At 34.6% G+C, this 16,787-nt stretch overlaps 1 protein-coding gene across 1 annotated transcript in view; it reads left to right on the forward strand.

Moving 5' to 3' along the window:
• Positions 1 to 16,787, forward strand: part of CALCR (calcitonin receptor) — a 151,030-nt gene that overhangs the window by 82,841 nt on the left and 51,402 nt on the right. The window contains exons 3-5 of the mRNA XM_005550212.4: positions 6,302 to 6,378; positions 13,669 to 13,822; positions 15,507 to 15,617. Coding sequence (XP_005550269.1) covers positions 6,302 to 6,378; positions 13,669 to 13,822; positions 15,507 to 15,617 — 342 coding nt within the window. The remainder of the gene's footprint in view (positions 1 to 6,301; positions 6,379 to 13,668; positions 13,823 to 15,506; positions 15,618 to 16,787) is intronic.

Raw genomic sequence — 16,787 nt, forward strand, 5'->3', positions numbered from 1 at the left:
GATTTGCCAATGTGGTGGTGTGGTGAGGATACAGTTGTAAAACATCAGAATTCCATGTTTTTTTTAACTCATTAGATCACAAGCCACCATCATTAATAATAATAAACCTAAACAAAAATAAACAATTTTGTGATGTGCCAGAGATGCATAGCTATCTAAAAAATAATTCTTATCTGAAAGGGTTTAGCATTAGGTAAGGTTGTTAAGATGTGTATATATGTAAATGAAAATACATAGAAATACACAGAATGTCAAATGGGTAGTTTGGGTAATACATTTCCTAAGCACTCAAAACCTACCTTTTCAGCTGTATTTCCACTCCCTAAGAGGCTTTATGCTCCAGCTAACTTAAACTATTATATTCATTATTCTTTAGTTATCCTAAGTTTTCCTAGATCCACATGTTGTTTTTATTTGCTTTCTCTGACTAGGAGGTCTTTGCTTTTCAAGACCCTATTCAAGTTTTCAAATTTTATCTCAAAATATAATACCCTCCCTGATCTCCCAATCAAAAATTATGTAACCCTCTTATAAGGCTCTACATTTTTGCAATTTCATTGAACATTTTACCCAGTCTGCATTTGAGTTATTTTGCAACATCTTCTATCGTGTATGCCCTTCCCCACTCAGATGCTCAGCTTCTTATACTGGAACCATATCTCATCCAGCTCATATTTAAATTTCATGTAGTGCCTCAGCACTTAATGCATGTGTGTATATGCTTCTAATTTACTGAGTGAACTTGAAATAAATCAGAAACAATGAATAATGATCAACATATAAAATGACATTTGAAAATTATAATTTATATTCTCAATTTCCTGTTATACCATATGTAAATTGAATAGAATTTACTCTTTTGGTGATAAGTATAATAGGCATACATTGTAGACAGTAATTTATATCTGGTAAAATCTGTAAATACTTTTTTTAACTTTTCTTTGATTTTTTAAAATATGTGAGTATATATTTTATTTATTTTAATTTTTTTCTTTTTAAAAAATAAGATTTTTACACCTATTGACCTGTCCTCTAAGTTTCCTCCCTTCACACCCCACCCACCAACAGGGCTTGCTGTGTGTTGTTCCCCTCTCTGTGTTCATGTGTTCTCATTGTTCAACTCCCACTTATGAACGAGAATATGTGGTGTTTGGTTTTCTGTTCCTGTGTTAGTTTGCTGAGGATGATGACTTTCAGCTTCATCCTTTGCAGGGATATGAGCTCATTCCTTTTTTTGGCTGCCTAGTATTCCACGGTGTATATGTACCACATTTTCTTTATACAGTTTGTCTTTGATGGGCATTTTGGTTGGTTCCATGACATTGTTATTGTAAATAGTGCTGCAGTAAACATACATGTGCATGTGTCTTTATAGCTGAATGATTTGTATTCCTTTGGATATATACCCAGTAATGGGATTGCTGGGTCAAATGGTATTTCTAGATCCTTGAGGAATCGCCATACTATCTTCTACAATGGTTGAGCTAATTTACATTCCCACCAACAGTGTAAAAGCATTCCTATTTCTCCACAGCCTCTAGCATCTATGGTTTCTTGACTTTTTAATAATCACCATTCTGACTGGTGTGACATGCATGGTATCTCATTGTAGTTTTGATTTGCATTTCCATAAGGATCAGTGATGTTGAGCTTTTTTTCATATGTTTGTTGACTGTGTAAATGTCTTCTTTTGAGAAGTGTCTAGATCCTTTGCCCACTTTTTGATGGGGTGGTTTGTTTTCTTCTTGTAAATTTGTTTAAATTTCTTGTAAATTTTGGATATTAGACCTTTGTCAGGTAGATTGCAAAAATTTTCTCCCATTCTGTAGATTGCTGGTTCACTCTGATGATAGTTTATTTTGCTGTGTGGCAGTTCTTTAGTTTAATTAGCTCCCATTTGTCTATTTTGGCTTTTGTTGCAATTGCTTTTGGCATTTTTGTCATGAAGTCTTTGCCAGTGCCTATGTCCTGAATGGTATTACCTAGGTTTTCTTCTAGAGTTTTTATGGTTTGGGTTTTTATTTAAGAATTTAATCTATCTTGAGTTAATTTTTGTATAAGGTGTAAGGAAGAGGTCCATTTTTAGTTTTCTGCATATGGCTACTACTTTTCCCAACACTATTTATTGAATAGGAAATCCTTTCCCCATTGCTTGTTTTTGTCAAGTTTGCTGAAGATCAGATAGTTGTAGATGTGTGGTGTTATTTTTGAGGTCTCTGTTCTGTTCCATTCCATTGGTGTATATGTCTGTTTTGGTACCAGTGCCATGCTGTTTTGGTTACTGTAGCCTTGTAGTATAGTTTGAAGTCAGGTAGTGTGATGCCTCCAGCTTTGTTCTTTTTGCTTAGGATTATCTTGGCTATATGGGTTCTTTTTTGATTCCATATGAAATTTAAAGTAGTTTTTTCTAATTCTATGAAAAATGTCAGTGGTAGTTTGATGGGAATAGCATAGAATCTATAAATTACTTTGAGCAGTATGGCCATTTTCATGATACTGATTCTTCCTATCCATGAGGATGGAATATTTTTCCATTTGTTTGTGTAATCTCTTATTTCCTTGAGCAGTGATTTGTAGTTCTCCTTGAAGTGGTCCTTCGTATCCCTCATTAGCTGTATCCCTGGGTGTTTTATTCTCTTTGTAATGATTGTGAATTGGGTCTCTGCTTGTCTATTGTTGGATTAAAGGAATGCTTGCAATTTTCACACATTGATTATGTATCCTGAGACTTTGCTGAAGTTACTTATCAGCTTAAGGAGTTTTGGGGCTGAGATGATGGGATATTCTAAATATAAAATGTCTGCAAACACAGACAATTTGACTTCCTCTATTCCTATTTGAATACCCTTCATTTATTTATCTTGCCTGATTATTGCCCTGGCCGGAACTTCCAATACCATGTTGAACAGGAGCAGTGAGAGAGGGTATTCTTGTCTATGTTGGTTTTCAAAGGGAATGCTTTCAGTTTTCCCCATTCAATATGATATTGGCTGTGGGTTTGTCATAAATAGCTCTTATTTTGAGATATGTTCCATCAATACCTAGTCTATTGAGAGTTTTTAACATGAAGGTATGTTGACTTTTATCAAAGGCCTTTTCTGCATCTATTGAGATAATCATGTGGTTTTTGTCTTTGGTTCTGTTTATGTGATGGATTACATTTATTGATTTGCATATGTTGAACCAGACTTGCATCTCAGGATGAAGCCAACTTGATCATGGTAGATATGTTTTTTGATGTCCTGCTGGGTTCAGTTTGCCAATATTTTATTGAGGATTTTCACATCAATGCTCTTCAGGGATATTGGTCTGAAGTCTTCTTCTTTTGTTGTGTCTCTGCCCAGATTTGGTATCAGGATGATGCTGGCTTCATAAAATGAGCTAGAAAGGAGTCCTTCGTTTTCAATTCTTTGGAATAGTTTCAGAAGAAATGGTACCAACTCTTCTTTGTATCTCTTGTAGAATTCAGCTGTGGATCCATTTGGTCCTGGGCATTTTTTGGTTCATAGGCCATTAATTACTGCCTCAATTTCAGAACTTGCTACTGGTCTATTCAGGGCTTCAGCTTCTTCCTAGTTTAGTCTTGGGAGGGTACCAGGAATTTTTCCATTTCTTCTAGATTTTCTAGTTTATTTGTGTAGAGGTGTTTACAGTATTCTCTGATGGTAGTTTGTATTTTTGTGGCGTCAGTGGTGATACCCCCTTTTGCATATTTTATTGTGTCTATTTGAATCTTCTCTCTTTCCTTCTTTATTAGTCTAGCTAGTGGTCTATCTATTTTATTAATTTTTTCAAAAAACCAGCTCCTGGTTTCATTGATTTTTTGGAGGGTTGTTTGAGTTTCTATGTCCATCAATTCTGCTCTGCTCTTCGTTATTTCTTGTTTTCTGCTAGCTTTTGGATTAGTTTGCTTTTGCCTCTCTAGCTCTTTTAATTGTGATGTTAGGGTGTCGATTTGAGATCTTTGCAACTTTGTGATGTGTGCATTTAGTACTATAAATTTCCCTCTTAACACTGCTTTAGCTGTGTCACAGAGATTCTAGTACATTGTCTCTTTATTCTCATCGGTTTCCAAGAACTTCTTGATTTCTGCCTGAATTCCTTTATTTACCCAGGAGTCACTTGGAAGCAGGTTGTTCAATTTCCATGTAATTGTGTGGTTTTGAATGTGTTTCTTAATCCTGAGGTCTAATTTGATTGCATTGTGGTCTGAGAGACTCTTTGTTATGATTTTAGTTCTTTTGCATTTGCTGAGGAGTATTTTACTTCCAATTATGTGGTTGATTTTAGAACTAGTTCCATGTGGCACTGAGAAGAATGTATATTCTGTTGATTTGGGTTGGAGAATTCTGTAGATGTCTATTAGGTCCACTTGATACAGAGGTGAATTAAAGCCTTGAATATCCTTGCTAATTTTCTGTCTCATTGATCTCTCTAATATTGATAGTAGAGTATTAAAGTCTCCCACTATTATTGTGTGGGAGTCTAAGTGTCTTTGTAGGTCTCTGATAACTTGTTTTATGAATCTGGGTGTTCCTGTATTGGGTGTATATATATTTAGAGGAGTTAGCTCTTGTTGAATTATTCCCTTTACCGTTATGTAAGGCCCTTCCTTCTTTGTCTCTCTTTTTTTTTTATCTTGTTGGTTTAAAGTCTGTTTTGTCAGAGACTAGGATTGTAACCCCTGCTTTTTTTTGTTTGTTTGTTTTGTTTTGTTTTGTTTTGTTTTCCATTTGTTGGGTAAATTTTCCTCCATCCCTTTATTTTGAACCTATGTGTGTCTTTGCACATGAAATGGATCTCCTGAATATAGCACATCAGTGGGTCTTGATTTTTTACCCAATTTGCCAGTCTGTGTCTTTTAATTGGGGCATTTAGCCCATTTACATTTAAGGTTAGCATTCTTACGTGTGAATTTGATCCATCATCATGATGCTATCTGGTTATTTTGCACAACAGTTGATGCAGTTTCTTCATAGTGCCGTTGGTCTTTATATTTTGGTGTGTTTTTGCAGTGGCTGGTACTGGTTTTTCCTTTCCATATTTAGTGCTTCTTTCAGGAGCTTTTGCAAGGAAAGCCTAGTGGTAATAAAATCTCTCAGCATTTGCTTGCCTGGAAACGATTTTATATCTCCTTCGCTTATGAAGCTTAGTTTGGCCGAATGTTAAATTCTGAGTTGAAAATTCTTTTATTTAAGAATGTTGAAATTGGCCCCCAGTCTCCTCTGGCTTGCAGAGTTTCTGTTGAGAGGTCTGCTGTTAGTCTGATGGGCTTTGCTTTGTAGGTTACTTTGCCTTTCTCTCTGGCTGCCCTTAATATTTTTTCATTCATTTCAACCTTGGAGAATCTGATGATTATGTGTCTTGGAGTTGATCTTCTCATGAAATATCTTAGTGGTGTTCTCTGTATTTCCTGAATTTGCATGTTGGCCAGTCTTGCTAGGTTGAGGAAGTTCTCCTGGATAAAGGATAGGTAAATTCTATAGGTAATATAATGGATGTAGTACAAGAGGAAATTATCAGTTAAGATGCAATCATAACCACTCACCCCTAGTTGGAATATAGATTTCACACAAATCCCACTGATGAAAAGAAATATATGTATATTTCAAATGTTTAACCCTTTGTTATCTTTTCTTGCATAAAATTATCTGCAGAGCCATGAAAAACTGTTTGATATTTGTGACTAAGCAGACTGTTTGGGTGATTATGCTCTTGAGTATGAATGGTGAGCTGTTAAATGAAATATTCAGTCATTGCTATGGAAGAAATTTGTTCTTACTAGCAACTTGAAGCTTAAAGAAACATTTATAGGAAAGAAAATTACTCAAAGCTTTAAATAAGGCTACTTTTAGAGTTGGCCTTAGACTACCTAGAGGGCATGATGATTAATCTTTCGCAAATTATAGATTTTATTTGTTTATGTCCAGTGAGGTGACTTCTTGGTAGACGTCTTCATTGCAATTTTCAGCAGCTGTATTGATGACACTTGTTAATTGAAGCTGACATGATTTGCTCTTGCTCTCTTGGAATGTCTTTATTTCTGTCCTAATATGCAAAGGCAGTTCCAGAATTTCTTAATAGGAGGGTCTCAAGTATAACAATCTGGTTGACAGGAAAAGCAATGGAATCTTCACTGCATTTGCATCACAAGCATACTGTTCTTTCCTACGTGTGTTTTTTAGGGTGTCTTGGGATGTCAATCCTCTTTAAGTTATGTAGAAAAAAATGAAAATGAAACGCCATAGCCAATATTAGAGATATATTAATTTTAGTCTTTGTTGCTTTTATATTTTTCTAGGACAAAGAGATCTTCAAAAACCAAAAATGAGGTTCGCATTTACATGCCGGTGCTTCGCACTGTTTCTGCTTCTAAATGTAAGTAAAACAAAATTATTCAAAGCCATGCTAATGAAGAATGTTGAATAAGGAGGAATGTTCTGAGTGTGATTGAATTAGTATTTGCAAGGGTAGGCATTGGTCTCCAGAAGCCAAAACTAAGTTCCTCAAAGCCATTATTTTGCTTAATATTTTGTTAACAAATCTCTCCTCTGAACGGTCTCTAATTTAAATTAGTGTTTATAGTCTACCCAGAAGTTTGAGCTTTGTTTACAAAACTTTAGCATTAATTTGAGACATCTCCATATTATCTTAGAAATTAACGTAGATGGTAAATAATATTCTCAGGTAAAATGTTTTCATGTTGAAAAAACTATGTTTTGAATCATAGTTCAACACTATGATTTGAATGATAGTTTCTGGGCTGTTCAATCCTTTTAAAACATCTGGGCTGTTCAATCCTTTTAAAACATCTGAACTCTTTCAGTCTGGCATTTGATTTCAAATGTATTTTTCATCAAAAACTGACTACAGAATCTTCAAGTCTTTATATACCACTATTATTCTATAATTCTTTCTCCAACCTTTTAAATTATGTTTATGTAATTATATTTTGTTTTATTCCTAAAAGATTTAGCAAGTAATCGGAAATACAATCATCTTAGAAAATACTATCAATGCCTATTATTTGTGTCAACATTGTTAACCCACCATCACATCAGCTTCAATAGCACATGAAAGGGAGATGAGTAAATTTTACATAAATCAATGTGGGGCTGCCTTGCTTCTTATCCTTTCTATCACATCAGAGTAACATTTGCTAATGAATTACAGCTGGCTGCAAAGATCACTCAATATCTCATACTGTCGTACTGACCCACAAAAAGCTTGCATAGGGTTCCAGGATTTCCATTGTTTATTAATGTGTAGTATAGGCCTACAAGTCTGTCTAAACTGTTTGTCTTTATATTATTCAAGAAAAAATATTACTACTATTTCATAAATTTTAATTTAGTTTGTAAGGCAATTTTTATTTTGTAATACTGTTCATCAAATAAATGGTTTAGGGGAATGACTATTAATGCAACCCTTTTGCACCTATTTGGACAATGAGTATAACTTACTTTATTGTCAGGTTGTCTTATCATTTTATCCTATTAAATATTTCTTTAGATAAATTACAGTGAAGTTTTCTAAAAGTAATTAGCATTTGGAAATGCAGGTTTCTTTATGTCATTGGAAATATAATAAAAACACTAAACAACACTACTGTGGAAACTAATAGAATATTTTAATTTGTCTGTAAATACCCAGGCCTTATGTGGTCTTCTATGGATATAAAAATATTGCTATATATTATTGATACTGTTATTTTTCATAGCTCAAATGAAATCCTAAGTGATCTAGTATATGTGAATACTTTTGAATAATCATGTTTCATAAATCAAATAATTATATTGAACATGACAGAAGAAAAACTAAAGAACTAAATACTAACAAAATTGTTTGAAGATTATCTAATTGCCTTTTTTATTACAAAGACTTTAGAAAATTTCTAGTGTGTTAAAAAAGTAAAGCAGGTCACTTTTATTCAAAACTTTTAGCTAATGTAGTCTATAATTTAAATATTGAAAAAAATGCACATCTTTGCATGAGCCATGGACAGAAACATTTTATGGCTTGTGGGCACCTCTTGACCAGCAAGCATAACTGAACAGGGCATTTAAATGGGTTTGTGCTCTCTTTGCTGTGACAGAGAGAAATTTGCTTCTCTCTCTGTATTTGGATTATATATTTGATTTGGAGGATTTGTCCATAAAACAAAATTTGATATGTCCATTTTCTTCAAAACATTTATTATGTGCACATGGACACTTCCCAGAGAAAAAAAATTTAATGACAATGTTCCTAACTAATCCAAAATATTACTTTTTAGACAATAGATTGTTGTGAAAATACACTAACTATCAAACTCTATCGATTTGATTTCCATATAGTTTTTAAAGTATCAGTTTGGGTCACCACCTTCAACTAACCTCTTTCCATTAGCCATAACCACCCACTCAATTCCTCTCCCTCCTGTGAGGTATACAGTAAACTTAGAACAGTGGTTAGTATACAGTGAACTCTCAGAAAAAGATGCTAGTGATGATGCGGATGACCACAATGCCAATGGCAATAATGAAGACATAAAAAATTAGGTTCTTCAGAGCAGGTGTTATTGTTATGTGTTTACTTAGCTATGTTCACGTATTTGCTTTGAATTTATGATATATGCAGTTTTGTTGTTTATATAATGTAAGTAGAATTACACAGTACACCAGCCAGGTGTCTGATCCTACCCCGGAAAACCAGGATTAACACTTTTTACAACAGTGTGCTTTGTCCTTTCTTATTTTGAAACGTATAAGTAACTGAAAAGCAAAAATAAGTATATACATTATCAACATTAAGGATGGTGACATGAAAATCCCATTGGTTACATCAGTTTGTAGATTCTAGGTTTATATTCTTTTTAGAGCAGTTTTGCCTGTGGCAATCAACAGGAAGCTCTCCCTTCAGCACAGCAACTTGGGTCCGCACACTCAGTGGGCTTGAACTATTGCAGAGATGGACCATTTCTCAAGGTTCCATGAGGAACAGCTCTGTAACTGTCTCTCTACTACTAGAAACTGTAACCCAAAAGCAACCTGACTGTCCTACATCACAGTAGGAATTGCATAAGCATATGACCATTTCAAATCAGATAGCTTTCTTGTGGACTCCATGATTAGTGTGGATAAAATCTAGAATGTAAGCTCCATGAGAGCAGGTGGCTTGCCAGTTTTGTTCACTGCTGAATTTGCAGAACCTAGAAGAGTGCCTGACATGTGAGAGGCACTCAAAGTATTTGTTGACTGAAAAAAACAATGATGCTTGGGCTGCTGACTACTGCTGTTGGTGGCAGCTTGGTGGTCGTATGTGTGGCGCCATTTACTTGAACCTTTAGGAGTGACATCACATATACGGCAGCTAAACTGTTACATAGGACAACAAGAGGTTTGTTTGTTTGTTTGTTTGTTTGTTGAAAAATAATGTAAGATGGTTTATATGCAAAACTTTGAAAATTGATTTTTTTTCAGAAAAACAATATGCCCTTAATATTTCATTTCTATCTGGATGTGATCATATAATCATATATTTATTTAACCCCCTGAAATAAGTAGTACAGACTTAACACTTATAATAAGTAGGATATTTTAAGACTGTTACATTGCTTGGTAGTTTCATCCAATCATTACTGGTTTTATTTTGTCTCTGTATTGCTGAAAATAATACCACCTTCCCAGCAATTCTTATTTGTATAAAATTATCAGCAAAAGTTTAACATTTAATAAACTTCATGAAATTTGTATATGTGTTATTTTTAAGCAGTAGTAATTCCATGATTGGAATTTTATATGTATATATATTATATATATATAATCATACATATACATATATTTATATGTTTATATCTATCTATCTATCTATCTATCTATCTATCTATCTATCCAGTCAGCCCTCTGTATCCATGGGTTGTACATCCATAGATTGAACCAATCTCAGATAGAAAATATTCAGGAAAAAATTGTATTGAAAACGTACAGACTATTTTCCTTTTTATTGTTTCCTAAATAATACAGTATAACAACTATTTACATCACATTTATATTGTACCAGTTATAAATAATCTAGAGATGATTTAAATAATACAGGAGGATGTACATAGGTTATATGCAAATACTACACCATTTTATATGAAGGACCTAAGCATCCTCAGATTTTGGTATCCACAGGAGGTCCTGCAACCAATCCCCTGAGTATACCAAGGGATGACTGTATACATAAACAGAATGTGCCAATGAGTATGTTATTTTAGGAAGAAGACCACTGAGACATTCATCTACTGCTGGGAAAATTCCATCTTCAGTGCTCAAATATGAACCAGACCAGGAACTGATGCGGATTATTACTGCTCATCTGACAACAGAGATTCTAATTTTTCATTCCTTCAGTGTTGAAACAATCTCTACTGAACCAGCTTCAAACAAATTCACTGGAGTTTGTTTCAATATTGCAAGAATGATAAGATGGAAGCTACCTTCATCAGCATGAATTATAACTCCTCATATACAGATTGTCATATTTCCACTGTTACTGATGTTAAAACTGCATTAAAGCAAATAAAAATGTAATTGAAAATACAAGTGTAGGGTTTTCTACTTGATATCCTCGGACATACTATTTGCCTATGGTTTCCATGAATTTCCAACTAAAGCAGGAAAATCTCTTACTTGGTTGTCAGCCATTTAAAAAGAGAATTCAGAATGTTACTTTTGGGAAGAAAGCCAGCTTTAAACAAAATAGTTCTTAGTGTTTAGCATATCTAATACAAGTGACAGATAAGATTTATATATGACATAATATTCCATCTTTGAAATGGTCCAGAAATTAATAATATATCAAATGATCATTCTCATATTAACTGAAGATTTCAGAGCTACAAAAGAAGAATCTAAAATACATGTATAAGCTGAACCAATAATTAATATCTCTATTGTGAAGGCATCATGATCCATCCTTGCTTTGATGGTTACCTGATATGTAATTTAATTTTTAAAACATATATATTCATACAAATGTTCAGTAATAGACTAAAAAAAGAAACCTCAACATAGAATCCCTTCAAATGACCTTTTTTTTTTTAATTTTGCAAATCATGTTCCAATTCCATTAGGAATATCTAAGAATTTTATGACTGATGATTCTTTATTGTTCATAACTTCAGGTATCAGAAATGCATTTTATAGTGTTGGTCCATCTTGCCAGACAGTAAGCTCTATGAGAGCATGATCCACACTTATTTTATTCAACACTGTATCCTCAGTATCTGGCACAATGTTGGGCTCATCAAGTTTGATCAATATTTGCTGACTGATCTGAAGGCCAGTGGGGAAAGTGCCATATATCAAAAGGAATTGTGTTCAGCTGCATTGGTAAAGGATTTGCACAGTTTTAATCATTTTTGTGGGTTCATTACTTTCTCTTGTGACATAAATTCAAGAGACATTAAAATTAGAAATAAACAAAATGTTTAAAGAGTAGTGTCAACTTTATTCATAATTGGTGTCCATTTGAAGTTATCACAGTAATGTTACAATAATGTTAAGTATTCACCATCTTCTCTTTGCAAGCTATTTCCACTGGGATGGCTTGCTACCATCTCCAAATCTAACCCAAAATAGGACTTACTTACCAAGGGGAAGAAGCCCCCCTAAAAATGTTTTTCTTTCCCAGCATCTCCCCTTTCTTAGGAACTATATTTTTCCCCAAATATCTAGGCTAAATATCTGGACTATTTGACTATTACTGTTTCCCATTCCTTGTATTCAAATACGCCTTCATGTTTTTATTATTGAGAAAATGCTAAGAGTGGTACTTTCTTGTTCCAGCCAGGCCTTCAACTTCCTGCTGCCCCCACCCCACCCCGCACCTGTAACCTGTGGACATCTGATGCCTGCTGCATGAATTTTACTAAAACTTCTCCTTTCACAACCTTCACTGATCAAAAATCTATAAAACATCTTTATCATATTACATTATGTTATATACCATGTTTTAACAATATTAGCTAAAATATTTTGAACCTTTCGTGTCCCTCACACTTTGTGTTTATTTTCTTGTTCATCCTCACAACATCATAGATGATAAATATTATTCTTTCTGCTCTTCTTATTTTACATTTCCTAGGTTGAGGAAACAGATCTAGTGAGAGGTTGCTAATCTGCTCAAAGTGACAAAACACGTCCTAACTTTTTTTGTTATCTGAAGATTCAGATAATGCAGAGTCTTGAAAGCAAAGTCCTGACCTTCTTACCCTCAAATATGCTCCCCTTCAGGCAAGATGATTTTCTCACAGTGGTTCATGCATGTCATTTCCAACCTCCTGACTTTTGTGGGAAAGGTCCCTCCATCCCAAAAAGCTTCTCAGCCCACCTTGTGCCTATGCAGAAACTACATACACTCAAGGTTCAATTCAAATTCTACCTTGTATCTGTAGCCATCCTGAATGTTTGTGCTCCCTACTCTCTCCAAACTCTGAATTTTGATTGGATTGTGTGCTGGACAGCTTAGCAGTTAGTGATGTGCTGTCATGTAGGACATACACACCGACATGCATGGAAAACAGTGAGGATTCACCATGAAGAGCCAGGAATATACATGTCAACTTAATAAGGATGAGTTTTGTTTAGAAACTAGCACATATAGAAGAGTACATAACACCACTTCTGCCATCAATACAACTGGAGAAACTTCATTCTTACAACTGAAGTTTCAACGGGTATGATAGAAATTAAACAGCATTCCTAAATTCAGAAAAAGGAAAGTCAATGCAGGCTGATGTTTTTAGGTTTCTCAAAAAAAAAAAAAAGAAAAGAAAAAATCTCTATGTAGAACATGGATATTAAAAAGTCGCAGATTCCAACACCACTAAAAACATTGGTCATAGCCACAAAAGAAATTGAAATCTGTATAAACACAAGTTAGAAAGAGCAATGTGACACAGTGATCTTTTCAAACACCCACATTACCTTTGAAAAAGAGAGACTTGTGATGGTGATGATTAACTGAAACTGAAAAAAAACTATTGTCAATCTGTACCAAAATGCAAATGTGCTGAGATAAATATCTAAGAAATACATCGATTTTTCATTAGTGAAAATAAATTGCCCTGTACAGGTCATCTGCTGTTGAAACCAATTTAAGGAGATTATGGTCAATTATGAGGAGCATAAAACATATTTTGTTTGTTCCATGGAATAGATGGGATAAATTTCTAACAGTGTACACAGCACCAATAAAATTTAGCTGAAAGAATCAAATAAAAAAGCATATTTATTGAACTATGTCTATTTTTAATAACATGATTCATGATTCTTCAGAGTAAGGCAAAGTTGATTTAATATTTTATTTTTTGGGAATTAGATTATTTGTTTTGTTTACTTCTAAACTTTAGAATCATAATACAGTTAAAACAATTCTAGCTGATAAAGAGGTGTATGAGTGTGTGTAGGTGTTATCAATTTTCAATAGTAAATGCAAATATAAAATGTGCAGGTAGAATTTGTAGATGAAATGTAAAAACATTTTTAGTTATATATACGAAAAAATATTGTACATAGAGACCATGAATAAATATTGCTTAGAGAGCAAAAACAAATGTTTTCAAATTTTTTCGTTGTCTCATTTGTTTGTGCTCACCCATTCCTCCTATCTATAAGTAACTGATTTTTCTTTTTAATACAGCACCCAATCCCAATTCTTCCTGCCTTTTCAAATCAAACCTATCCAACAATAGAGCCCGAGCCATTTCTTTACATCGTAGGACGAAAGAAGATGATGGATGCACAGTACAAATGCTATGACCGGATGCAGCAGTTACCCCCATACCAAGGAGAAGGTAAAGAGAAGGATATATATGAACGTATGTTTGAAACACCATTAAAGACATTTTCTTTTGTGGTTAAATATGTGTTGAATAATTTTAATTTAATATGCCAGCAGTTTTCACACTATGGTATGTTTGTGTATTTCACGCAGTGCATATGCCTAATTTCTTTGCCCAAGTTCATCTGACTGCAGTTTGACTAACATCTGCCCTCATGATAAAATGACTGCAATAATTCAGTATTCACACCTGGGGAGCAGGAACAATACCGGACCGAGTGGGGAAGGGGATGTAGAAAATGACAGGAAAGGGAATTGGAAAATAATGGGCAGAGAATTTGACTGAGGTGGATGCTATCAAACCCTATCTTGCTTGGATTAATTAGGTAGTATCTTCCCTTTAACTGTCAACTGGTTGGCAACCCATACTATTCTTCCACACTTTCTGGCCCCACTTTCCAGGAGAATTACAAAATGATACCTCTTAGCCAGACATTGCTTATCTACCAGCTTCTCCAGAATGGCTGTATGTGACTGCCCAGATATTTTCCAGTCTAAACATATTCTATTAGCTGTAGAGGACCCATAGAAAGCAAAAGGGGAGATGTGATGGGCAAGCTCATTGCAACATCCCTTTAAATTTTCCTATTTGTCCCCTGAGGCATTTGAAAAGATTTAATAAGATCTTTTACAATCTCATATATATTTGAGACAGGATCTCCCTCTCTCACCCAGAACGATCCTCCCACTTTAGCCTCCTGAGCAGTTGGGACTACAGGTGCATACCACCATGCCTGGCAAATTTTTGTATTTTTTTGTAGAGCATGTATTTTTTTTTGTAGAGCATGTTGTCCATGCTGGTCTCCAACTCCTGGGCTCAAGAAAGCCTCCCAAAGTGCTAGGATTACAGGTGTGAGACACTGTGTCTGGTCTACTACCAGGTACATTTTAAGACAAGCCAACTTGGTAGGAAAAAAATGGTTAAATATACTCTGTTACTGCACATTCTTTGCTTTCAAATAGTTCAAGTTTTAGTTTGTAGTTCTTATTTTTAGCATTTTCCTTTAAACAAAAACATCAAGTCAACTGAAAGGCAGATACATGTTATTCTTCTGTCTGCAGTAATTTCAGTGTTTATCAAGAACTGAACAGGCATTAGATATAACTCTGACCGAAGGAGAAACAATTTCGTTGAAGCCAATGAGACAATAAAAACACAGTACTGATATTTTCGGGGGTTTTCTGAGAACTCTTTTCATTTTTTAAATAATTTTTGAGAGCTTTCTTGAAAGCCTGAATCTGATTCTTTTGAATACACACCTTTATAGAGGTAAATCTTCATGGTTTTGTGTAGGTTTTTGTTTGTTTGTTTGTTTGTTTTGTTTTGTTTTGTTTTGTTGAGAGAGAGAGGGTCTTGCAGTCTTTGGGGCATTTGCTTTTTTGATAAGCTCAACTTTGGAACCTTTTACAAAGTAGAAATAGAGCCCTGCTTGTCATCCAATGAGATAATTTGGTCACAGATATGCTAAGGCTATTTGAAACTGTATTTCCAAAATCAATGACTTTGGCTCGTTTGAAAAGTAGGTGGTTATGACTGGTGTAGTGAGCCCAGCTCCATGTAATACTGTCTTGAGATCAATCTTCTCATTTAGTTAAATCCACAAGGCTTCAATATTAATTTCCTTCTAAATGGCCAGGTCCATATTGCAATCGCACCTGGGATGGATGGCTGTGCTGGGATGACACACCGGCTGGAGTACTGTCCTATCAGTTCTGCCCAGATTATTTTCCAGATTTTGATCCATCAGGTAGAGTGCTTATTTTCATTTTATGCTTTTGCTATGAATTAGAGTTTTCATGGTTTTAAGAAGAAAATCCGATACAAAATGTACCTACCTAATCATACTCCACATTTCAGCAGCTTCTGAAGCGTTTCCTTAATTGAAATACTGCTTAGTTGTACAAATATTACAAGCTGTCCTTTTTTTAAGGCATATTGCTGGTCAGTTATATGTGTTGGTATTAAATTCTGGTTTATAAACATAGCTTTTCTAAAACTCTGTGAATAGTTTTATTTAAATGTGAGTTTTAAACATTTTTCAATTGTCTCACTGAAAAGGGGGTAGAAATCTTAATTATGAAGGAGACCCAGATGCTGAAACTAAATGGATTACCTATGGGCACAACATATAGGTTGTTAATGGGTGAAATTTGTTCCTGAGAGTAAAGTGAGCCTGAGCCTACAGGGGTTAAGTGGCTTTAGAATCCCAATTAAAGAAGAAAAATGAATCTACCCCTGAAACAATGTTTGAAAAATGCTTTTTGTGCTTCCTTCAAGAGTAAAAGATCTAATTTGTCCCTGAAAACAAAATTTCACCTCAGTAAGGCAGAGATAATGTAAGTGGGATTGCAGAGGACCTCTTTTAAAACCAGTGCAGGCTAGCCACTTCTGGGAATTCCCATTGTGATGGAAAAGTTGGGATGTGAAGAAAGAAAGGGCTTTGTGCTGTGCGCTAAATCGGCTACATTCCTGGAATCTCTAACTAAATGCTATTTGATGATAATCCTTCAGGACCTTATTGACTCTTCCCAATGAATGATGCTTCATTAATCTTTATTTGACAACTACATTAGAAGTAACTTGATTGGCACAAAGAGCTGTTGTGCAGTTGAGGATACTAGGCCAGTTCCAAAGTAACAATGCGGCTCTTGCCAAAGTGGATATAAATATTGACTACAAGGCAAGATTTTGATCAACAAATCAGAGATTTCCAGGCATTGATCCATCTTTTCAGCCTGGTTCTTATACAGAAACCTCTCAGCTGCAGGACAAATTCACTTTAAAATGTGTCTGAAATATATACATATATTCCAAACTTAAATTATAAATACACACACACACACACAGACACACACACACACACACAAAAACACATTAATGAAATGCCAGAGGTTTCACTTTGGAAAAAGTCCTTGGT

This window comes from Macaca fascicularis, chromosome 3, assembly GCF_037993035.2.
Source record: "Macaca fascicularis isolate 582-1 chromosome 3, T2T-MFA8v1.1".
Classification (NCBI taxonomy): Eukaryota; Metazoa; Chordata; class Mammalia; order Primates; family Cercopithecidae; genus Macaca; species Macaca fascicularis.